A 25,017-nucleotide genomic window follows, 5' to 3' on the forward strand; every position below is an offset into this window, starting at 1 on the left:
GAACTTACCTGTTATAAATCCTTATTACCAAATTAGGATTGTCTATGAGTCCAGGGTTTTCAGCAAATTCATGATAAGTAATAATATGCTCCATGAATTTTTCTGTAATAGAAGCATATTTTAATTAGAAATAATAATATAAAGTCCCAATATGTCCAATTATTTTGTATCTAGGAAAATGCTTTCTGTCATTTCAGAGTCTTCGCTGATCTGGCAGGATCACTCAAGATAAGCCAGTATGGCCTACCTGTCAAGAGTCTTGTGACTGCCTCCTCAGTAACAGGGAAAGCCTCACAACACTTCAATAGCCACATTAATGAGAATTAAGAAATCAGAAGAGGGAAGATACGAAGGAAGTAGGAACTAATTCAGCATGCAGTCTGGAAAAAAGAGTTATGCTTGTCCAAGTTTTCTTTAAAAATTATTATGACAGGTAAGGGGCCTACATACTACACTAAAAGGGAAGCGAGAAGGATGCTGTCAGCTTTTCAGGTTTTTTTAATCACTGACTACTAATAGCATTTTCGTGACTAGGGACAAGTTTGCAGAAATTCATGATTTAGTGTAAAACCCTTGCAAGGAAGACATTTTCTTTCAAATCAAATCCAATACTACCACCATGTCACCAGGAGTGCTGTTCATTAGGGACACGATGACCATTAAAAGAGTAATACTAAAAATGCTGCAGGACATGTTCATGAAGACTGTGTGCTCCCTCAAAAATGCATATAGCTTCAATATTACAACTAACTAGAGCATGAAGAGAGAAGAATCTGCTGGTGCAAATCTAAAGGTTAACAAAAATTTAGGATAGGAAAAATACAGCAGGAGAAAAGGCAGTCCAAAGTTTTTTCATTGCTTAAAAAAACCCAACCAAACAACAAAAAAACAAAACAGAAAATAAAACTGAAAAAGAAAAAATATCAGGCAACTGGAAAGAATATGAATTGTGAAGATTTATATAGGACTAAGCAAGTAATTGCAGCCAGAAACAAGAGTGGCTGGTTGGATAAGCAGTATGTAGTAAGAAAAAGCAGACAAAGTTTCTCAAGACATCCAAGTGCTCTTGATTAATTTAAGGTTAAATTCTGCTATCTCTGCTTGGTAAATGCTTCAGGTTTTCAGAAAATGACAGATTATCCATTCCTTTTTCTCAATATAAGCATAATAATAAGCCAAAGCATAGCACAGTGGAAATCAGAGCATTCAAGCCACTTCATCTGTTTAGCTGCCTGAGCTTTATTACTGTTTATGATTTAGTCTTTCACATACCTTTAGAAATCTCTCCATTTTCATTGAGACCCCCACAAAGTGAAAGTGTAACATCAGGCAAGTCCATAGCAGAATCAGACATGCACTCTATACCGCTATCAGCGGCAGCACTTCCTACTGATTGGGGTGACTGGGAACCGGAAAGGGTGTCTGACTCTGTCCACTGCCTGAAGCCTGGATCAGAATCGCTGAAGAGAAGAAGTCCACATTTTCCATAAGTATTTCACTTGCAAAAAACGTATAAATTTTAGGTTACAGGACACACGCTATAAGATTACTCAAAAAAGTCATCTTGCTGTTGCATTTCTTTTAAGTACTACATCAAATTACAACATAGACTTAAAACAAAACAAACAAAAACCAGACACAAACACACCCCCCCAACCCTTCATAATACTGGCAGACTGACAGTTTCCAGGAAAATAATTACGTTTCTCTTGCCTGCAACACAATTGGATTTAAATGAGGAAAAGATCCTCTACATTCTGTTTTTGCAGAACACCACTACGCTCTTCAGTCTTTACCAGAACGCTCTAGAACAAGACTAAAAGGAAAGAGAACACTGCTTGATGTTTTTAGAACACTGTGTTTGGAAAAAGTACAGTAGAAAGGAAAAGTATCCTCTTAAGTAAAAAAATACCACATCATCATCTAAGATTAGAGTTATTAGTTTCATCCCAAGTAATGTAATCAGTAAGCACAGAAAAGTTTACAATTTTAGTTTTAACATAAACCAATAGTCTCTTCTTATTAAGCTGTATTTTTGCAAAGTCTTCTACACAGTTATTCTTCTGGAGAATATTTTAGGAGTGTAAAATGCTTTGATTTGATTTAAAAATAAAGTGAATTTTGAGACTGAGCTGCCTTGCAGGAAGACCTGGTGGGATTTTTTTTGTTGGTCTTTTTTGATATTAAAAAAAAAAACTTGGAAGGGATGTACAGGTCATGCAAAAAACAAGCTGACGTGTGCTTATCTAGAGCTAGCAATATGGCACAATACAGTACTGGTGCAAAAGAAGCACACAGTTTAAACTTATCCCACCTCTGTATCTGCAGAACATACATGTTCCACAAAGATGACAACTCTCAGTAATGACCTCCCATGTGATCTTTCAATGTGTTTCTTGTCAAATTAAAAACAGATTCTCACAGTGACATCAGTACTAATTACTCCACAAAAGCCTAGAAACCTGAAGTCCAATACTTTTTTTTCATACATGCAGACAGTGCAACTGCAATATAACCCTAGTTCCAAAGAACTTTAATTCAAAATTACCTTTTGGGAAAATAGAGTGCTGCAACTTCAGGTTCCAAAGCTTTTAGGTCCTCCAAGTAAATATCATCAGGTCCTTGATGATGACTTCGCTTGTGCACTCCTATTAATTTTAACAAATAAGATTATTAAGATGATGCTATCCAGATGCATTAAAGAGAAATGTGAATGTAAGAGACTCAGACTTACTTGTAGCTTTTATAAATGCAAGAGTTTAAATATACTTTTAGACAGGTAAGACTTTAAATAGAAAAAATGGAATAGGCACTTTTACACTACTTCCACTACGGCCTCAAATTTGGTAGACCACACTGAAGGAGAAAATCAACAGCTTTATTATATACCTTTCTTTTTTGAAGGAGAGTCCATTTTTGTTGTTGGCTTTGTTTCTGGTAAAGGGTCCACCAACAGCCTGGAATGATGATCAGCATCTAATGGCAATGGATCTTGCGGTTCTATGATTGCAGAAGCAAGAGAATCTTTAACATCCATCTGCTTAAGCAGAGGATGAGTTCTTGGCTCAGGTTTCAGTACTGTGCAGACAGAATCTTTCACATCATCATCATCTTCAACTTCATCAGAGCTGAGAATGACCCTAAAATGAGTCTTCTCTGATGGAGTAATGGTAGCTGTTCTGAGATGTTCCAGTTTCTCTTTCTTGCTTATCTGAAAAACAAGACTGGTTAATCCTTTCACTTCACGTTTGTTTTATTCTGGTCTAAACATTGAATTTGTACTCATGGTAAAATTCTGGTCACAAATATACCAGGTAAGAATTTAAACATGTATTTTAGCAACATAAAACATGCCCCACCTTATTAGCAAAGTCCCCTGCAACAGAAGCTTCATACTAGCTTATTTACAAGTTCAGTAAAGAAACTGGCATAGAGGAAATGCTGACTTGACTAAACCAGAGCAAGAAAAAAGGATAAATGTGGACATACCAGGGCTTCTGTCACCAGCTGTCCTGTTAGATACCAAATTTACTCTATCAAGGCTAAAATTCCTCTGGAATGAACTAGAACTTAGCCTATAATAAAGGAAATTAATTTCTCAAGTTTCTTTCTTCGGTTTCTAACTAGAAATTTTAAAATTTCAGACTTTTACTGTTAGGTTTTCTGAAATTACTTTGTTGACCAGCTTTTGAACGTAACATATTCTATCATCTTCCAGCCACAAGGGGGCGCTACTTCCCCATTTCAGCTGAATCCTTCTCAAGAACCGCGGCAGATTTCCAGTGTTAGGACACAATTCGAGATACGTCAAATCTCAGTTCACAAAGTGAGAGCCGACAATAAGTTTACCTTGGTTGATTCTGGGAATCCTCCCCACGTCCATTCCATGTGAGATTCAGATCTCAACAAGCTCTCAGCAGGTTTAACTTCCAGTTCTGAATCACTTTTAGGGCAGACTGGCTCAGAGAAAGGGCTAGCAAATCAACAATTAAGGAAAAAAAAAAAAAAAAGAAAGAAAAAAAAAGAAAAAGAGAAAGCTACAGTGTTTAAAATGCGTTTGTTGTGCAGCTACTTTGTTAAGACTTTTCTACAGCTTAACAGGGCTTCAATTATACAGCAACATGGCAAGAAGCCCAGCAGGGTTTTCAGACTGAGAATTAGGTTAAAACCAAAATCACATTAAAGGACTTACATAGCCATCACCCTAAACAGATTCCTACACTGTCTGCAGTGTAGGTATAGCTCTCCCCTCAGCCCATGCTCCATTTTTCAAACAAAACAGAACACAACAACAGAGTTTAATCTAAAATTAAGACAGAAATTAGCTTCAAGTTCCTTTCCTCTGTAAAAATATAGCATTTAAGCTTGCTATGCCAAGACTTGAGTAATTGAAGTCCTGCAAACCGAACTCACAAATGCACAAAACCAACACCAATTCCCAATGCAGCAAAAACAATATAAACAAGGTAACTTTGGAGAGGGGAGATCACTTGAAAACTTCCTTCAGATGTGTTTGGTCTATATGGCTTTTCAAAATCCATCCTGTTTTTCCTATAGTGGTTATTACCCATAAATCTGAAACAGACCTCTGAAATTTACTTTAGCCAAGACTATTTTTAAGGTGGAAAAAAACTCTCTGCAAAATGCTAGAAAGGTATTACTTCAAAATCATTTTGCTCTTATGATCTTAGCAAGGACAGGAAACACAACAGGTTATTTTAAAGTAGCATTTAGTGTTGGGACAGATCCAAACCTCTTCTTTCTTGAACAGGGCAATTATACTGTCTATTATTGAAATGCTCTTTTTACACTTTGACATTCACAGTGTATTCTGGTTTGTTTGGGGTTTATATATATGTATATACACATATGAAATCCTCAATATTTGATTTTGAATTTTAAGTACAGGAACTGGACACAGCACTCCAGATGTGGACTGACCAGTGTTGAGTGTAATGGGATGATCACATCTCCATGTCTGCTAGTAACACCCCTCCAGATGCAGCCCTGGACCCAATCCGCCTTTGGGGCTGCAGCGGTGCTCTGCTGACTCACGTTCAGCTTGCCGTCCGCAGGAGCCCTGGGCCCTTTCAGCAAGGCTGCTGCCCAGCCACACACATCCAAGCCCGTACTGGGCTCTTTGGTTATGCCACCCCAGGTCCAGGGCTCTGCACTTGTTGCACTGCGAAAGGCTTCATCCTGATTTAAGAGATCTTTTACAGTGAGAACAATCATTCACCAGAACAGCCTTCCCAGGAAAGTGGTCCCCATCACAGGATATTTTCAATTTGTGACTGCTTGGGATGCAAGATATCTCATCTAGTCTCCCTTTCCCACAAAAGGCTGGACCAGGTGATCTTTCAAGGTCCCTCCTAACTTGGGCTGTTCTATGACATAACACTGAAATTTTACAGTAACCCCTACAGGTATTCAATGTGTGGAATTCCCTCCCCCTTACAAAATTCCTGCAACAAGTAGTTATCTAATGCAGCATCACATCTGAAAACTTTCTGGAGGTTCGTGGAGCCAGGGTTTTGCAGTATCATACAAGGCTAAACTGATCACAATTCGGACTGTAAAAACAGACAGTACACAGATCAGATCACGATCCAGACAGTAAGAATCCCTCATATTACTCAAACAGACGCCACAAAATCCAAGACAGAAGGAAGTTTAAACATGTCTACAGTGATGACTCATGCCACTGTCAGCTTCCAACCTTTATCATCAGGAACACAAAAAAGAACCCATTTAGAGATTTCCTCCCTCAGTTCTCCTGTAACAATTTCCTACAGAAATTACATTTTCTGTACTGTTAGGAGGGCTTATTTAAAGTAACAGATCGATGAAAATACATGTACATATTTGTTTTCAATGGAATCTTCAAAAGGAAGAATATGAACTCATTTTCTCTACATGCCAAATCCACCTATAACACAAGTCAACTGGAAGCCATACAGACATTAACGTGTTTCTAAGCCTAATTCTTATTAATATTCAGCAGTACCTGCAAAAGATTTAATACTTCAGGACTTTGAGAACCTAAGTCCTGAACCTAAGTTTTCCATTGTCATTCTCAGGGAGAAGTCTTTAGTCAAAAGGTACATGCTTGTACTAATGATTTAATCATGCTAGTATTGCTGTTAAAACAGACAGAATATTGATGGTATCAGGTATCCAACAGTTGATCGCTATGTTTCTTAGTTTTATTACAGTGAATCGGACAAGCAGAAGTGTCCTCATTGAAAAGACTTAGGCTATTATCTTCCCTTAGCTCCCTGCAAGGGTTCTGAAGAGCAAGACAACCAACCTCAACTAAAAGTCAATTAGCTTTTCCAGATCTCCAGAAAGGAGGTTATTAAAACCTACCATTTCTCTTTCACGTTACGATGGCTACATTATAAAAAAAATTTTTCTTTGGTGGCTTAGGAGAAATAATTTCATACAAAATTTATCTTCTTCTTGATGGTTCATGTGAGAGACAATCCCCACCCCCCAGCTCCCCAAAGAGGGAAAAGAAAATTGCCAATTTCTGTGTTGCACTGCAATGTGTACTGGATAGCTTCTTGCTAAAAAAAAAAAAGAACCAAAACTATAAGGAGCCTAGGCATCTCACATGATGCACAAACAAGTTGTTAAAAGCAGACTATCCCCTAAATATGTAAACAAGAAGAGAGACATGAATCGTATATCCAAGATATAGCCTGGTAGTCTCTGTTGAGTTTTATAAACTCAAAAGGAGTATCAGCCTCTGTGCTGCCATTATCTGTGTGATACAACCCATACAACACCGTGTCAGTCCTCAGGGTCAAACACTGTGACTACTTTTCAGTCACAACCACAAACGTTTAGGGAACATTTGAAGGCTACACATCACCAAGTACAATTGAGGATGTGGTTGTCACCCCAAAACATGAAAAGGAATGATAATGGGATTTCCTGTCCAACTGCTTCTGTTCATTAACAAGCTACGGACTGGGGGAATGAGCAGGCTCCAAGCATGGTGTTACACATTCAGACTCTACTGAGGCCACAGCTTTGGAAAAACTCAAAGCAGAGAGATTACATACACTTCAAAAAGTATTTTCTGAAGCTTAATCTCTTTTCTGCACTACCACCTATTGATACAGAAGAACAGGCACCTGTGCACTGAGCAGCCGACATGCAACAATGGGTATCTCACAAAGGCTGACCAGTAATCCTCACTGACACTGAATGTATCTTCTGTGAGGCAGTTTTCTTAGTCAAACTGAACAGCGGTAAAACTATACACTCAAAGTATTAAAATGAATCGAGATACTGCTCAGCATGCTATATACTATATATATTTGTCCTTCCTTATGTCCGATGTTCAGGAAAAGTATGAAATTTACCTCAATAATACTGCATAGGGACAGAATGCTTTCTTTATGCGAACAGAAATCAGTATTAGTGGTGAAACCCAAAGGGTGAACCTTGAAAAATCTAGAAATGGAATGCAAGAGGAATATAATAGCATGAACATCAGAAATTGAAGAGCTTGAATGTATAAACAGAAGCGTACTAGTCACTGTAACTGAAAACTGGCGAGCTGTACTATGCCATTTGTAAGAACCCACCACCAGCTCATACTGTTTCCGGTATCTCTGAATAACCAGAGATACCACAATTCCAGTAACACAAATCTGTTCTGAAGTAGAATATGATTCAAGTTTAGGACCTAGCCTTACCTCCAGTAATTTGTGTTTCTTCACCTGGCAAAAGCTAACTTACATATTCAACATTGCTTTATGGCACATCAAGTGTTGTTTATGCTAGGGTGAATCACAGAGAACATATTTATTTTCCACACACTTCCCAATCTAAAGAAATTTTATTAACTGTATTTTCTTTCTTTACTAGTGAATTTTAGTAAGAAAGTTGTTGGTTTTTATTGGAGTGGGATAAAAAAAAAAGCCACAAATTGTGTTTCATACATACAGTGGAGAAGGCGGCCATTACAAATTCAAAGTAAGTATCAAATGCTGCATTTGGTACCACAAAAGTTGGGCATGTCTGATAGTTTTACAGCTCAGGGGGAAAAAATGAATGAAACTGCAATTAATATTTTTTTAATTATTAATCATTATATATATGATAACATTACAAAGTGACTTACTTCTCCAGAGGGGACCAGTCTCCATCAGATAAGGGGTAATGATCCTTCGAGTGATAGATCAAAGATTCTTTTTGTTCTTCACCCTTTGGTGATGAATTTGAGGAACCTCTGTGGAGATACACGGGACATTAAGTCAGCTATAAGAAATCGTCAGTATCAATTCAGTTAGAAAATTTACTTATATATTATTCAAAACTCAAGATTCAAAGAAAGGAGCGTATAGCTTCATAAATTCCTTCTTCGCAACACACCTTTATGTAACTTAAAATGTATATGAAAACTATTATTAATACTTGAAAATACTGCAAGTTTAAAAATCTACTACTCCAACACATAGTAATTTAATATTAAAAAAGCCACAATAGCATAAATGATATTACTCTATACAGCTAGCTAGTATTACCAAACCCCAAAGATGAACATAAAAATTTACACATCCGTTATTATGTAAATGTTAGAATCACTGGAAAAATTAAATAGAAAAGGTAGTTTTGACAACGCAGTTTACACTGCACATTTCACAATTTAAAACCAGTCAGAAAATAGGAATATGCATTAGCCTCACAATTTACCCAACAGTTTACAAATTAACATGAACTACAATAAGTAGCTAAAGTGCTGTACTTTTCTAAACAGTGGGGTTTGTTTTGCACTGGGAACTCTACTCAAGTGTCTATAGCAAAAAAAACTGCCAACCAATCAACAGCAAGACCTATTGAGTAGGCATGCACTATATTTTACACAGAAGTCCCTTTTAAATATCACCATCATAAGTACTTCAGATCTTTTTACAGCTCTTTGAATTTAATGGAATTAATAGCTATTCTCAGGATACAACTAACTTGTTTTGAGGTTAGATCAAGGGCTTCATGGCTATACAGCGGATAGACTACAAGGAAGATAAGCCTGGACTTTGAGTGTAAAATGCATTAGAAATTACTTTAAGACATTATTATGAAAGAAAAAAGCATTTTTCTTCTATTTTCAACACTGTTGCACTGGAGCTGTTTTGGAATGCTAATGCTAATTTCTCTTACGGGTAGAGAAAAAAAAGATTTTATTATCTACTAAAATACATAAATATTTAGAATTTACATGCCTATGCAAAACAGCCCATTAGACCATAAGCAGTTACAGTGATCTACCTAATTTGCACAAGTCTTTCACTTGGAAGACAGTCTAGACTGTATTAAATACAGGACTCTACAAACATCTTAATATCTCCACTTCTCATTCAGTAGTAGTACTCTTATGAAACTTGATGGTAACAGCTTGACTTGAGAGCTACAGACTGTACATCCTCGGTATTCATAAACCAAGCTAACCGTGACACAAAGATGTTTCGTGCTGTCTTTGTCTGTATGCAGTGCTAAGTATCTCCAAAAAAGGAAAAAGGTATTATTGAACAAATAAATAAACACACACAAAAAAAATCAGAGGTCCTCAACATTATGACTTCAGAGGGGGGCAAGATGACACACAGATGGTACTGAACAGATTTTATTCACTGGAAATTAGTGATCAAGTTATTTCATATGAAGCATAAACAAAACAAAAAAAAAAATCAAATTTCATCCATAAGTGAATAAATCTGAATGCTAAAAATCAAAATGCAGTCAAAGATTACTGAAACAAAGAGGAAAATCAGTATGCATTATCTTGAATTTATAAGTTGCACTACCAACTCTAATTTATTTTGCAACATTTATAAACAGTGCTACCACTCCTAATCCTTATCCACTTCATACATGGTCTAAATAAATACGTAAGATTTTAGAGACAGATAACTACTTGAACTCTTTAACATCTTAGCACTGCAGAAATAATGCCCCCTATTTCTGAGTTGTACACACTGTAATCTCAGTCCTCCTGGTATTATTTTAGATAAGTTAAGCACTATTAATATATCTAAATCACAGCTAGAAAATACAAAGGATGTGTTTTAAAGAAAGCTGGATTTTCCCAAGAACAGGAAACAGTTTGTTTTCCACTTTGTAAGAACAGAACCAGGTAAGACATTACATACTGGTACCTGTGGCTGAATTTTTGACCTTCCTGTTGGAACATCAGCCTCCCTTTTCACTTCCCAGTTTCACTTTGAAATCTAAAGTGGTGTCTAACAAGTTAGTTATGTTTCTTTATTTTCTTCTTTCTCCAGAGCCACACATTTATAACAAAAACAAACCCGCTGTTATCACCTTACATGCCCACAGGATGTGAAAAGAAAGCTTACACTTTTTCACAACCATATCTTTAGGTGGGAAGAAAGCAGTGTACGCCTATAACAAGGCATTTTATTTCGTCCCTTAGTAGCCCACTGGAATAACTGTATATGAACTCCACTATCAGATAACCTACTGTCTCTGGGCTTCCATTACTGCAATGTATTTTTCCATCCTGCACTTATACTTGCTATTCACAAGAAAACAGCTTTCTTTTAAAAAATTTTCTTCCTTCCACATCGTAACAATTCAAGAGTTCATTTCTACTGCTCTTTGTTTATATATATGTAAAAAAATGTGGTTTCCAAATAAAAAGCTTTTTCAATATTTCATTCTAAAGGATACAAAAAATAAAACCAGAGTAACCTTTGAACGCACCGTGGTCTGTTCAGCTATGACTAAACATCTGACATTTCAATCAAGCCTTCAATTTTTTATTCATCTCTAGTCAAACTAAGATAATTGATACAATAGCAATTTGAATTCTAAACACGGAATGAAAAAAGCCATTATTGGCCTGACATTCCTAAATTCTTCATACATTTGTAATAAATAATTAACTAAAGAAATAACAATTCATGGGTTCTATTTTCTTTCTTCCTGTACTTGATGCTTGTTTTTATTTTTCATGGTTTCACTATGACAAGTTACTGTCTTAATACCCTCACACTGAAGACTGAACAAAGATCTTGTTTTTCTTAAACTGGAAAAAACGGGAAAAATCTCAAATTAAACAAAATGCCAATTCCCAGACTTAAACAGATGAGTATCTAAATGACAATTCATTGTCATGACAGTAAAAAAATAAGGCAAATGAACTAAGAAAGCCACAGACATTCTAGAAAACACTTTAAAATCATAATTTTGTTTGTTGTGTTTTGTTGGTCACAGGTGTGATAACAGTTTGTATTCATGTTTTTCTGTTGCATTAACTTTTTTGATCCATACTTACTGAAGTTGAGACACCCTCAAAGACCCACACTGAAGGAGTTTTTTCAGTTATACTTTATTCTTTTATAGCAAAACATTCTTTCAATTCCCAGACCAGATCTTTAATTTATTCAGACAGTACTACATTTAACAGTAATGCTGTCCAACAAAGCAGCTAGCTTTGTCTAAAAACTACGCCCGCTTCTTTTGTTAAGCAGCCTAAGAAACTTCCACATAAAACTGATGAGGCCGCCTTTCCTGGATTTTAAGCATTTATATGCTTGATAGCTTTCTTCTATTACTATAATCTTTCCTATTACTCATATAAGCTTCTTCAGCTTATTAGTACGTGCTACCACTTTACCACAAGCTCCACTTTGCTAATAGTTTATCTACTTCAAAATTCCTGACTGATTTTTTCCCGCTCCTTTATGACTACACAGATGTAAGGAATTATCTTTTCTAATGTGAAGGATCATTAACTTACGTAGTTTTCCGTTACCAAAGTAAACTTGGAAGATACAGAGAAGTCAAATTCAGATGTGGTGTACTACAGGCATTCCACACTGCAGTTTATGTAGAGTTTACCAAACACTCTAGAAGATGATGGCAACACTTCTTTACCAGAATGGCCTTAATTGGATTTTATATTCATAATAAAATGGCCAAACTTGAAAGATTCTGTAAAGAGGTGGAAGATAATGGTTTGGAGTTCTGTTTGAGGAAAAGCCTACCCAAAGCCTATTGAAACTTATGCACTGCTAGCACAGAGGAAAGGTACAAGTTACATTTTCAATGTTCAGTGATAACAATGAAAGCAGTCAGCAAGTATCTGATAGCTTACCTTAAGGGTTGAACACTTTTTTCATCATCTGAGCTTATTTCCATTTCAAAAATCTCTTCCGTCCCAGTAGAAGAGATCTGATCTTCCTTCCTGCTATCTTGTTTGTATTTCTTTCTTCTTCTTTTTTTCTTCTTCACAGAACCTGGTGTGAATACAGTCTCTGTTTCCACAGTGTGTGGAATTTCTGAGTTTGCACATGTCCTCTCATTTTCACCTGATTTCAAATGATTGTCAGTATCTTTAAAAAACTGGTCTTCAGTGGGTATTGGAGATGTTGCCAAATATGCAGGAACTTTTTCCTAAGCCAAAAAAGAAAATAAAGAACAGACTATATTTTTTACTATGTTTTGTGCATACAGGATAGTTGTCAGCTACAGATTAATCCCTGCATCTATATTTAGACACAAAACCATGTAACAGCCCAGTGGTATGAAGCTGATATCCAGAAAAGAACCACGTTCACTGGAAGGATTACAAAAAGTTCTGAGAAATGAATGCTAGTATTCTTACCGTTTCAGACATACGTAATTGATTTTGCTAGCAAAACAAATACCCAGTCAGTAGAATGTTTTCAAAATTATCTGCTCTTGTGCACATCAGTTCTATCCAGGCTTAGTAAATGTGTTAATAGGCTAATTAGATCCACTGCTGTCTCCTTATTTTGAAACAATTTCACAGAAAGGTGTAGGTTAGAAGGGACATCTGGAGAATATCTGGTCCAATCTTCTGTTTAAAGTAGGGCCTCAGGTTAGGTTATCCAAGGCAAAGGCTGAGTATCTCCAGTGAGGGAGTGTCTACCACCTCTCTAGACAACCCATTCCTGTGTTATATTGTTCTTGTAGCAAAAGATTTTTCTTATATCCAGCTGGAATTTTCCCCTTTGTCCCATTTACCAGGCATCCTCGTGAAGAGAATGCCTCCATCTGTTCTGTAACTACCTGTAGGTACTGTAAGACTGTGGTTAGATCCCTCTGAGTCTTCTCTTCTCTAGGCTGAACACAATCATTTCCAGCAACCTTCCTTCTTATTTCAACTTCTCCAACCCTCTGATCACCTTGGTGGCTCTCTACTAGACTCCTTCCAATTTTCCATGTCTCTCCTGAACTGGGGAGACCACAACTGCATTCCAGGTTTGGTCTAACATATACTAGGCTGAGTGGGACAATCCCACATGCCTCCATCTGCTGGCTCTACTCCTGCCGATGCTGCCTAGGACACACTTGCCTTCACTGCTGCCAAGGCACACTGCTGGCCTTTACAGTAGAGATGCATTTCATCCAGTCAGACCCCAGCCTGTACTGCTGTGTGGAGTTCTTCCAACCCAGATGCAAGACTTCACATTTATCTTAGTTAAACCTTGTGCAAATCTTCACCAACTGGGAGACTGGATCAACAAGTTGGCTCTTTTTCTGGCCTGTCTACCTCCCCTCCCTGTTCAGCGTTACCCACAAAACTGGTGAAGATGCGTTCAGTCTCGTCATCCATGTCAGAAATTACTTATATAAAGTATCTTTCAAAAAGAAAACCGTGAATATAATTTACTCGCTAAAACCAACAACCAACCAACTCTCTATTAATTACAACTCACTGCCTTATGAAGGAACAATTCAAATGAAGGCAAAGCTTAACCAATGGACTGCCTGGGGTTTATTTGCATTGTAACAAGAAATTTAAAGATACTGACACCGAGATTGAAAGAAACACCGCAAAAGGACAAAGCGGAACAAAAATAGAGAATGGAATCTGCATAGCAAGGAGAAAAAGTTACAGAGCTTAATTTCACGGTAAGAATAGAACTAATTACAAGACGACTGTTATTTTACAGGACTCTTACACAGATTAGTCAGGAACTACACTGTGATCAGAAACAGCCAGAGCACTGATACTACTTTTGATGTCTTCAAAGCCTGAACTGATAATATTTAATATTAAATTCAATTTCTCCACTGAGTTAAGAGTTACAGACTACGTTTTATCCCAGTAATTGTAAAGTAGAGAGAAGTGGAGAAAGGAGAACAAGAAACAGCTTTATACTGCACTGATACAGATTTTGCATTGTAAAAAACCTCCAAATAAAATGATAGCACCTAAAAGTTAATATTCTATACAATTAATGACAATAAATCCAGAATAGCAAGACAAAATAATAAAAAAAAAAAAAACCAAACAAAAATATCCACCAAAAACCAGAGGAAAGGTTAGAAGAAAACTGGCTGAAAAATGATGCCTAAAAGTTACATTATAGTAGTCCTGATTTATGTGAATTGAGGTGTGTGGTATTACTTCTGAAAGTCCAGATGTGAAAAATTGACCAATTGAAAGAACTTTTCTGAATCCATCGAGAACTCTAGGAGAGCTTTATCATTTATACCTTAAGCATAGCTTCAAGAAGTGACCACAAGGACAAACTGATCAGTAGCAGAAATACTGAGGAAAAAAATAAATTCTGAAAGCACTAAAACCAACTCAGTCCTCTGCTTTGTAGCTAACTCGATCTATAGTTTTGGCATGAACTACCAGCTTTCTGAAACACATTATACACAGATAAGGCACTCGTTATAAATTAAAACATACTAAGCAAGTGCAATAGCTCCTTTAAAACACTGTGCTGGGAACAACAGTAGTGGTTATCACCCTTGCTTTCTGAAAAGTCTTAAGACTGATCAGTTCCCACCAATGGCTGACACAGCCTATATCTATAAAAAATTGCTTTCAGGTTTGATTTTAATCATGGTGTATGCTAAAACAGAACACAACCTTCCTTTCTCTTAAATGTTATCATCTGGGGTCTCAATGCTTAAATTCTCCTTCCGCTTTAAATTATATTTAACTCCTTTCAAGATGACAGCTTCCTCCAATCACTCACAGTAAACAAGCAGCATAAACTATAAAGTGGATGAAGCTCATTTCCTTGAAAGTCTGACTCCTAATAAACAACAGGAAATTAACACTTCATCTTTTACTTCACTGAGACTTTTTTCCCCTCTCTCCTTTAATGGGCTATTTTCATTAAACCTTTTGGAACTTTGTATTTAGAACTTCTTTCCTTCTGTCTTGTTAAAAAATGCCAACAGATTCAAAAGCAAGCAAAACCAAAGCTCAGGACTGACAAATACTATGACTATATAGGTCCCACATCCTTAGGAAATCAGACTAAAAATGAACTATTATTCCCGTTTTTCAGAGGCTCATTAGGTTCCAGTTGCAACAGGTTCTTGGGAAATTTAATTACTGTACAGGATATATTCTCAAGTCAAGGAAGATACTGTTAACTGGTGGAAGTTTCATATATAAAATTGTGAAAAACTATGCTAAAAACTGTAAGAAAAATTAAAAACATGCCAAAACAGACAACCTTTATTAGTACAGAGGTCAGTAGCACAAGCTATAAGAACTTAAGGCAAAAATTATTATAAGGCACTGCAGTTTATGTAACTGCAGTCAACAAGAATGAATATACCAAAATAAAGTAAAAAATCCAACAAATCTTTCAAGTAATGCTCTAATTAAAAAAAAAGTAGTTACTTTTTTATCACTGGTAGGACTGTGCAAAGTACCAAGCATCTTGGTGGCATATGAAAGTGATGTTAAGGTTCAGTCACAGAAAATGTAGCTTTCATAAAAGTTACAATATTGACAACATTATGTTAAGCATTTTTAACACACTACTCTGTTAATACTGCACACAAAGCTCTTACATTTTCCTCCTCAGTTTCTTGTACAAAGAAAGCTTCTCCATTGTCACCCAGTTTCATATGAAGATCAACAGCATCGCCATTAATTTCTATATCAATCTGCAGAAAGAGACAATTTAATGTAAATAATTCATCATAGAGGAAAGCACTGACCTCAAGGCCCACTCAGCTCTGACAGTAAACTTTGTTCCATTGTATAATCGCGTCTCATTGTCCTCACTCCGTTATAAGAGACATTTCAAAAAGCAATGTTCTTTATTTTGTTAACCTGCAAAATATATCATGTTCCTAGCAGAGAACCTAACACCTACAAGAAAAATAGGAAAAAAATTAAAGAACATCTAAAGACTGAATCTTGTTCAATTAATTTGGAGAGCTAGAAGCATAAATAATATTCGTTGATCTAGTCTTTATTTCCCTGAAGAATAATTGAGACTGTTCATATGTTTAAAGCTCAGCCTGAATTGGGGCCTGGTATAAATCTGAGTCCCGAGTACCAGGAGTTCAAGACAACAAACAGGAAGCCTCCTGGAGACAGGCTTTGCTTCAAAGGGATAGAGATTTGCCACAATTACTTCTGCAACTCAGTTAATGTTTCAGATTTTCCTTCTCATGAATTTATGAGGATATGACATAGGACCGCAACCCTTCTGCAATCACAGTGCTTTTGTCAGACGAAGAATGGTTTTGTTCTTATAGAAAGATACTTTAACTTAGATTACATTGTACAGGTGGGAGAGATTACCCTTCCCCACATGTATGAAATAAAGGAAAAATGGAAAAAAAAAAAAAAAAAAAAAGCCTTTCAAAAACCAAAATACAGTTATTTTACTTTCTCCTCTTTGTGAAACCTTGGGCATCCAGTTAAGTTCCATTTCAAATTTTTCCAAGCAAACTGTGTTCAGTATTCAGATAAAATTCCAATATTTTCCAGTAAATCTGCTTTTCTGTATATCTGCATTTAGCCTAGCTAATTAAAAATAATTTAATACATGTCAGACAGAAACACAATGGACTTGCCTTGCTGCAGAAAATGCCAATGGCATTTCAGATTATATATAGGTTAAACACTTCTGTCAAAAGGAGACCAAGTTAAATACTGTAATTGCTATGAGAGATCCAATATGTACATTACTCAAATTCTAGTTTCCTGCCAATACAAAACAAAAAATTAAACCCTAAGCCATACATCTAGCACTGTGATACAAACACCTATATTTATAGTTAGGTATCATGACATGAAATGGCCAGTCAAAAAGGAAAGAGAACTACTTTTAAGATTAGCACATACTGCCAAGAAAAAAAACACACAACAAAAACCCCAAACACCACTACAGAGCTAAGAAAGACAGTATTCATGTATCGTAATCCACTCTGTTATTTGCCCATTTATGAGAATAAAACCATTAGCCACATTAGAAACCCAACCATAGAGGATGATAAATTACAGGAAGATTAAGCAAACATGCCTGGGGACTATACCCAAATGCTTAAGATAGCAGCTTTTCTTTTTCCCCACAAGAACTGAAAGGTTTTGATCTGAAAAATGTATTTATTTCACTACTGAACACAGTTTATTCTTAAAATACTTTCTTGAATTTCCAACTCACTAACAGAAGGGTTTTTTTTAAAAAAAATTACCTTAATGTTTCTTTTTTTCAACCTTTTCTTTATGTTGATTTAGATAGACAAATATCTGTACTTTTAGTACCTATACCTCACACTGGTTTCTGGACTTCAGTATGTATCTTAAGTATAGAGTTGAAGCACAGATATGCATATTTTGTGTTCCCATACATCTTGAGACTACCAATTGATCCTAGCCTCATGACATGCCAGTGAAAAATGCATACACAACACAGCAATAAACATGCAATTGACTACTAAAAGAACAGTCAAATGCAGAATGGCAACTCCAAGGATGAAGGGAGCAAGAAGCAGCACCCATCCACTCAAGCAAAAGCTGAGAAGTACATTGACAGCCTAGTACAGCAGGTACCAAGAGCAGATGTTTCTACTATTCAACAGCTTTTTAGAGGTACCCAGAAGCTGAAATCCTCTCAAATTTGGTTCAGCTTCTCAGAAGTGTAATTGAAGACATCCAGTAAGCTCAAGTTTCATATCATTGCTGTTGTATGTATATCTCACTTGCTTAGACATTAGAAGTACAGCTACATCACCTCTCTCATACCTTGCCAAAAAACTGTAATGTATTCAGTTGCAGAATTGTTAAGGAAAATCAAATCTGTCATTGGTGTGCACATAAAGAAAAGTACTAGCAAGTGGAAGATCAAAACAAAAAAATGAAACAAGGAAACTGCAGCTAGCCTGTGTTACTATGATTAACTTGCAACTTTAATGCATGTAACTCCCAGTATGGACTATTAACAAAAAGGTCCCAATATAACTGTTCTTTTAGTTGCACTTTATTCTCCTTTTACCACCAAAATATAAAAATGGAGGCAGTTTCCTGCAGTGTCCTTTCACTTCTTAGAAAAGCAGCATATAATCTTAAGATTTTATGATCTGTTTAAATCAGTCCATCCTTTCGTAGCACATCCCCAGGCAATACTGCCATACACAGTATTCCCTACTGACAGTAATGCAAAGTCCCATCCCACACACACAGTAGGTCCATTTTTCAGCCCAATATACAACCCTATCCAACTCACTCCCTAGGCATGAGTACTAAAGCCTATGGAAAGGGGACGGCAGGACAGTCCTAAAGCCTATGGAAAGGGGACGGCAGGACAGTCTCAGGTAGTGCCACAGTTTCAGACTGGCTGGACAGGGAATTACTATACCAGGTTCTCTGTCAAATATGCCCACATACGAATGAAGCTTCAGTCACAGTTTTTATTTGCTTATGGATATTAATAACGGCATTTCTACTGCAAATCAGCTTTGAAGCTAACAAGGAGTACTATTTATGCTAGGTCACCAACCCTTAAGATATGCTCTATTTGTCCTCCAGACATTCCAAAAATAGTTGCTTGTAATATCAAGCCTCAGTTAAATAGCAATAAGCATTTCCTTTCCAGCATACTTAAATAAGAAAATAAATAGCCATGTAAAGACTGTGAAGTTTGTATGTTTGTATTGTTCTTTTTTTTTTTTTTTTTTTTTTTTTTTTTCTGCAGAGCCCTTAGACTACCACAGGAAGTTCTGTTTTGCATTCCAAAACTGTCACTCCACAGAATATATATGCGAAACTGCTTTGTACTAAATTGGCCTGCTAACTGGGTATGTGGGGGTTGGGAAGGAAGGAAGAGGGGGGGAAAAAAGGAATGCATTGGTATTAAAAACTTTGGTTTGGCCCACTTTCTGAACTTACCACTTTTTCTTTAGAGCGCAATACACCAAGCTTCCCAAATCGGACATGAAAAGGAGAACACTGGTATGTACCATCCTGTTGCCGGACCACAATGACATCAATGCATCCTGAAAGGGTTGCCTGATTAATGCCTTTGTACAGCTCCTTCACAGTAACCAGGACTTGTCCTGCAAGTTGTCCTACGTAGTTCATAGTCTGAGACTAAGGGAAAGGAAGAAAAAAAAATTATTATTTTTTAAAAAATAAAAAGGTTTTTAAAATTAGTTTTTTAAAAACATCTAAATAGAGATGTGCAGCATCATTTATCAATTACTCTTATTGTAACAAGCTTTACACAAATGCCTTCAAGTCAACAGAATTTTGAGCCAATTCTTGTATTACTAAGTCTCCAGAGTCATAAAAGCTATTCTTAATAGTTTACCAACTTGAATCTATGATTATTTAAACATTTTAAATTTTGAAGCATGTCATTTTTCATCCCCAAAGCCTAGATTCAAGTGATAATTACTCTCATAAGCTGAAAAGACAAATTCATTCTCTGAAAACTGCCTATTTAACACAACTGATCCTCTACTGAAAATGGAGATAAACTGTACACAAGGATGCAAAAAAACCCCTAAATAATCTCAAAAGTCATGAAAAGTTACGTATAGTACACTACATGTAATTCTTCCTTTTTGGCTCTGTATTTTTAAAAAGGCTGAGTCACCTTAAAGAAATTATCAAAAGGTCTAATGGGAGACAGGAGTTTGCACATGTGTGGAGAAAACAAGTATGGAAGAAATTCAGTTTTCCCCCCAGATAAGGAAAGCACACCACCAGTGAACTTACTTGCCGTTAAACAAGTACTAAACCTTCTTGCAATGTAAAAATAAATGAGCTTGTAAAAACTTGTCTTGAAGAGCACTGCCATCAACCTTCAGAAGTTAAAACTGAGAAGAGCAAGACTGCTACCTGTGGTAGGTGATGCTAGATACTCAAAGTTACTGAGACTCTCCTATTAACTTCTGATTTAATAAAACTACAATACTTATCATGTATAGTTACAAAGTACACTTCCCTGAACAGCTTAATGAAGCTTGTAGGTACCTATATTTAAAACAACTGCAGAAGTAAAGTTTGCTCTGCAAAAACACAGTGAACCTAGTGACATGACCCTGTCCCAAACACACTTCTCGTCCATGAGAAGTGGATGACTTTACAAGTTAACAAACATTATTTCCACACAAATTACACCTGAAACATAAACCTAAATGCCAAATACTACATTTTCATATATGAAAGGCAAGTCTTAACGAAGTTTACACACTCATGCAATATATTATTTTAAGTGTAAAGAGTTATCTTACCCACTAACCACTTTGCATAGGTTTCATAGTTTCAGTCAATAGAAAACAGATCTTTTACAGGTTTTTGTGGTTGTTCATACTCCTGACATCCGAAAATTGGGAAAGAGCAATATGTAGTGTAGGCAAAGGAATCTGGGAGTGGGGAGTTCAGGACAGAATACAAGGAAAGGAAGATGCACACAGTAAGAAGAGTATACCATAATCAAACATATTAAAGAACACACAGAATCACTTATCAAACATTCTGTCTAATCTATTAAAAATACTTAAGTGAAAGAAGGAATTTTGAATGATTGTATGTCTTTCAGATTACAAATACAACGTGAACTACAACTGCCAATAAGAAAAGATGTCCAAAGATTTCTCAGAACATCTGAGCTTTGATAGAAAGAGGAAGGAAAACTGTAAAGGTGTTCTAATGGAAACTTAAGTGCAACCCTTCCTCATTCTGCTATCTCCTGCCTTCCACCCAAAAGACTGCTACAAGCTACAAGCATCCAAGCAATTGCATGCCTCTGAAGTTAATGATATTATTTGAGACAACAGAACACTGCTGCAAACAAGCAAAACACACAACACCAAGCACATAACAGGGCTTAAAGTATAAAAAAAATCTGGTTTGGGATAGTATTTATAAAACAAAAAAACTACAGTGAATTTCTTTTTTCTATTTGCTAATCTGTTTTTATTAGCCTCTGAACAAGGTCTAGGATTTTTCTTAATGACTCTAAACAAGACCATATTGCACTACAAGAGTTCTTCCTCCTGATACTGCTTTAATTGCCTAGGTAATTAATCAACTATTTCTGTTCTGAGCCCTCAAAGTTTTCCTTACAGTAATGCAGGGTATATTGCATTAATTCAAAAGGAAGCTACTTTTGTAGCATCTAACAGTACCAATATAATTGTAAACATGTAGGAAATCTAAAACTATTTTCACAGAATTAGAGCAGCTACAGAAGTATTTTTCTCCATTTTAGGCTTCTCAAGCCTAACATATGCTACCTAATCATATTTAGACTTTTGAAAAAAAAAAAATCCTTTCTTCCTTTTTAAGTCTTGTGGAGAGGAAGGGCTTTTCCAATACAGTTTTTAAGTTCTTTTGAAATTATCTACAGAATTACTATGCTAGGTAACATGCTAGAGAATTTTCTCCTGTAGCTTTTGTACAACATAGTTGATGAAGACAGAAAGAACAGACCATCACTGAGTGACTAATGGGATTAGCAGAACGGACTCCCTATCAATATCAGTGATTAATAAAATTAAGTTTCATCTCTAAGTCATTTAATGTACAACTACAAAATTGACTGCTTGGTAATGAAATAATAGCTCACTCTTGCTAAAAAGGGGAGGTGTCACTTCAACCTTTCCTCATCTGACCCTCTTAATGAGCTGATTTTAGCTTACTGATACAGCTGGCAAAAGTCTACCCATTTTGTCGTTGTTTGTTTCAGTGGATTAGTAGATTAGATTAACTCATGAAGAAGAACATGACAAACACCAGAGAGTCATGAGGCACAGGGCAGTACCAGAGAGTTAGAAAAAAACGCTGGGGTAGGAAATTGAACATCTTCCTTTTGACAAGTGAGATACTTGCTGCATCTTATGGAAATGTAACCCAAGACAGAAAGGTAGCAACGTCTCTGCTTTACTGTTTATACAATTAGTCTTCCCCTACAAGGGCAGTCATCTTTATTCTCAATCTTAGGAAAAATTCTGTAACACATAGTCATTGTCATTCATGGCTGTACCTTGGCTGCTTCCAAGAGGACTCTATGGTATTGGCTTACAAAGCAAAGTTGATTTCATGACACCGTGAAGACTGAATTTGTTAAATGTTTGGGCACAATCAGGCACATAAGTCCTTAACAGACTCTCCATTCCACATATTTCATTTCAGTGAACAGGACTTGAGAAGTGGACATCAGCAAGGAATTCTCTATCATTTAAGAGGCAACTGTTCAAAAGATCAGAATTTCACACCAACTGCTAAAATTTAGTTCAGTTGATAATCTAGTTTTCCCTCACATACGTGCTAACTGACCTTGTCTGAAATACAGAAAATCACCCAAAACAACCCACAAGACTGAAGCATGAACCTATTCTACATATATTCTTGCTTTCCTGTAGCAAAAGTTCTCTCTTTTATACATCTCAGTTACATTTCTGTAGCTCACAGCACAGTCACTTTTCTGATCATATATAAACAGAATAAACTCTTATGCATGAAAGTTAAAAACTTTTCAACCCACTGAGTATTAAAAATAATGTTTATACAGAAAGAAACTTTTCATAATCCAAGTCTTAAAGCAAACATTGTTTTGTACATTGTAAGTAAACAAAATTGCAGATCAGAAACTAATGTATGTTATTGCTTATCAAGTTGTAGTTCAGCTTTTAACATAATGGTTCAATTTGTAAGATAAACAAGTTATTTAAGAAGGCTTGAACTGTAGCAAGAAAAAGATCAAATAGAAATAAAGTGTCACTACATACCTGAGAAACATGAGATATTTAATTTATTTCAAATGTCAGTAGAATCCCAGCTAGGAGACTTAAAAAATGTTGGGGTTTTGGGGGGTTTGCTTTTTTTTGGTGTGTGTGTGCGCTTTAAGTTTTATTGTATATTGTTGAAAACCTTTTGGTCAGCAGTACTGAACCTGACTATAGAGAGGAACAGCATAAAATGTTGTTAATTCTTGCAAACGCAATAGAAATAGCCTGATCACAGAAAAACCAGTAAGACAAAGTATTTCCTCGACAACACTATTTCATGCTTAGTAAACATTTGTTAAATGTCATTGTCCTGAAAGCAGAGAAAAGTGGAGAGCAGCATGCCTTCATAACCTGCCATAAGAACCTAAAAAGCATGCCAATTTCCAGTCCTGCAATTCAAGACAGAATTCTGATGGACAAGACAAGCTAAGAAACAGCAATGCAGCAATGTTTCACAATACTGTTTGGCTTTTTTAATTTATTTTGATATCCAGAGTATATATATTACTTGATGCAGTCAAATTCCAGAACTCTGCATAAAAGCTAAAGTTAACGTAGCTCACTACTACTTATCCTTCTAGGATAGCAAATCAAAAGACTATCAATACCTAAGGTCTCACAGCAGAAAAAGACTTTCTGTGTTCTGAGGCTCCAGAAAGATTGATTTTTGAAAGTTTATGCAATATTACCTACTTTGCAAAAATTCTTATATCTGAATATATTAACACTACTAAGCTAAGTGCAACTGTCTGGAATGCAGGAAAGGGTGTCTCTGTCCTGTATCATAAAAAAAAGATTTTGTTTCTGGCAAGAAGCCATTACACTGCAGAAGGCAGAAACAGAGAGAGAGAACATAAAAGTAAATACAAAATAATAAAATATCTACTTTGGAAATTCAAGAACTAAAAATAAAATTATGTGCCTCATCTATAAAATACATCAGTTAAACTAGAATTAACCTTGCATATGTTGGTTGACTTCCTGACGTTGCAGCAATAAGCAATAGAATGGCTTTCAGATAGAATGATTAAACACTATGACAGCTCAGATAAGTCTCTAACATGCTCTACATGATAGATCACTGAATTGTCAAAACCCACCATTAGGAAACACTTACACTAGCAGAACTTAAGCAGGAGATTCTGTGGATAGGAATTATAACATCTTTGTTGATGGTACATAGATATTTTGGCTGCTACAAACCCAATGTGTATTCTTGAACAATTTTTTAATGTTATTCAGCAACACCCATATAAAAGTGCAAGATATACTCAAAAGTTGGACCACAATTTTGTGTTTTCTGTGCTTCTGGAGTACTGCTTCAGTAAAGGTAAACCATTTTTTGTGTTCTTAAAGCCATATATATAGGTGCACTTATATGAACAAGAACACTAAAAATGCCCAGTTCAACAACATAAAAAGAGGAGTACAAGTTACTCAAAGACAAGCTATCCGATTGCTCTAGAGAGACACAGCTATAAAGGGCATGTTTTTTAACTATCACTGCAAAAAATAGGTACTTAAATGTAGATCTTAGCCTGCAAGAGAGTAGATATTTATATAACCCATTTATTTTGAGATACATTTAGAGGATTAAAAGATAGTCTAATGCCACATGATGTAAACAGTAAAGAAGTTGCACTTGTTTCAAGGGACTGGGTAAAACAAAAATCATGCATAGCAATGGTTTCCCCTCAATTTATCTCATCTTGCCTGTATGTGCATGTATATATATTTACGAGGCAGAAGCTCTCCTTAACCAGACAGAATCTTTAGCAAGTGTTTCACTAATTTCTACTTTGTACCCTGAGGAGATTGGCAGGGGGGGCAGGAGCAGAGGGAATGACCATGTGAAAAACCACCACTGTAGCATCAGGTCTACTCAGCAAAAACAAGCAAACAAAACCATCCTTGCTCCTAAGCAAAGAACTTAACTGGGGTTTAGGATTGCTCCTAATACAGCACAGAGCACTTATGGAACAAAAGTGAGAAACAAAGCAAGTCTGT

At 36.1% G+C, this 25,017-nt stretch overlaps 1 protein-coding gene across 6 annotated transcripts in view; it reads right to left on the reverse strand.

Annotated features, from left to right (window-relative positions):
• The window catches only part of LPIN2 (lipin 2), a 47,192-nt gene that overhangs the window by 12,950 nt on the left and 9,225 nt on the right, over positions 1-25,017 (reverse strand). For 3 of the 6 annotated variants that reach the window (XM_080381382.1, XM_080381378.1, XM_080381383.1), the window contains exons 2-10: positions 19,163-19,363; positions 15,832-15,927; positions 12,134-12,432; positions 8,138-8,245; positions 3,850-3,973; positions 2,890-3,211; positions 2,549-2,648; positions 1,273-1,460; positions 9-102 (exon numbers count right to left, since the gene is read on the reverse strand). In XM_080381382.1, coding sequence (XP_080237508.1) covers positions 9-102; positions 1,273-1,460; positions 2,549-2,648; positions 2,890-3,211; positions 3,850-3,973; positions 8,138-8,245; positions 12,134-12,432; positions 15,832-15,927; positions 19,163-19,354 — 1,523 coding nt within the window. In that variant the 5' untranslated portion in view covers positions 19,355-19,363. Of the gene's footprint in view, positions 1-8; positions 103-1,272; positions 1,461-2,548; positions 2,649-2,889; positions 3,212-3,849; positions 3,974-8,137; positions 8,246-12,133; positions 12,433-15,831; positions 15,928-19,162; positions 19,364-20,511; positions 20,644-22,265; positions 22,472-25,017 lie in introns of all 6 variants that reach the window. The other 3 variants (XM_080381379.1, XM_080381381.1, XM_080381380.1) reach the window with 3 other exon arrangements.

This window comes from Falco punctatus, assembly GCF_963210335.1.
Source record: "Falco punctatus genome assembly, chromosome: 3".
Classification (NCBI taxonomy): domain Eukaryota; kingdom Metazoa; phylum Chordata; class Aves; order Falconiformes; family Falconidae; genus Falco; species Falco punctatus.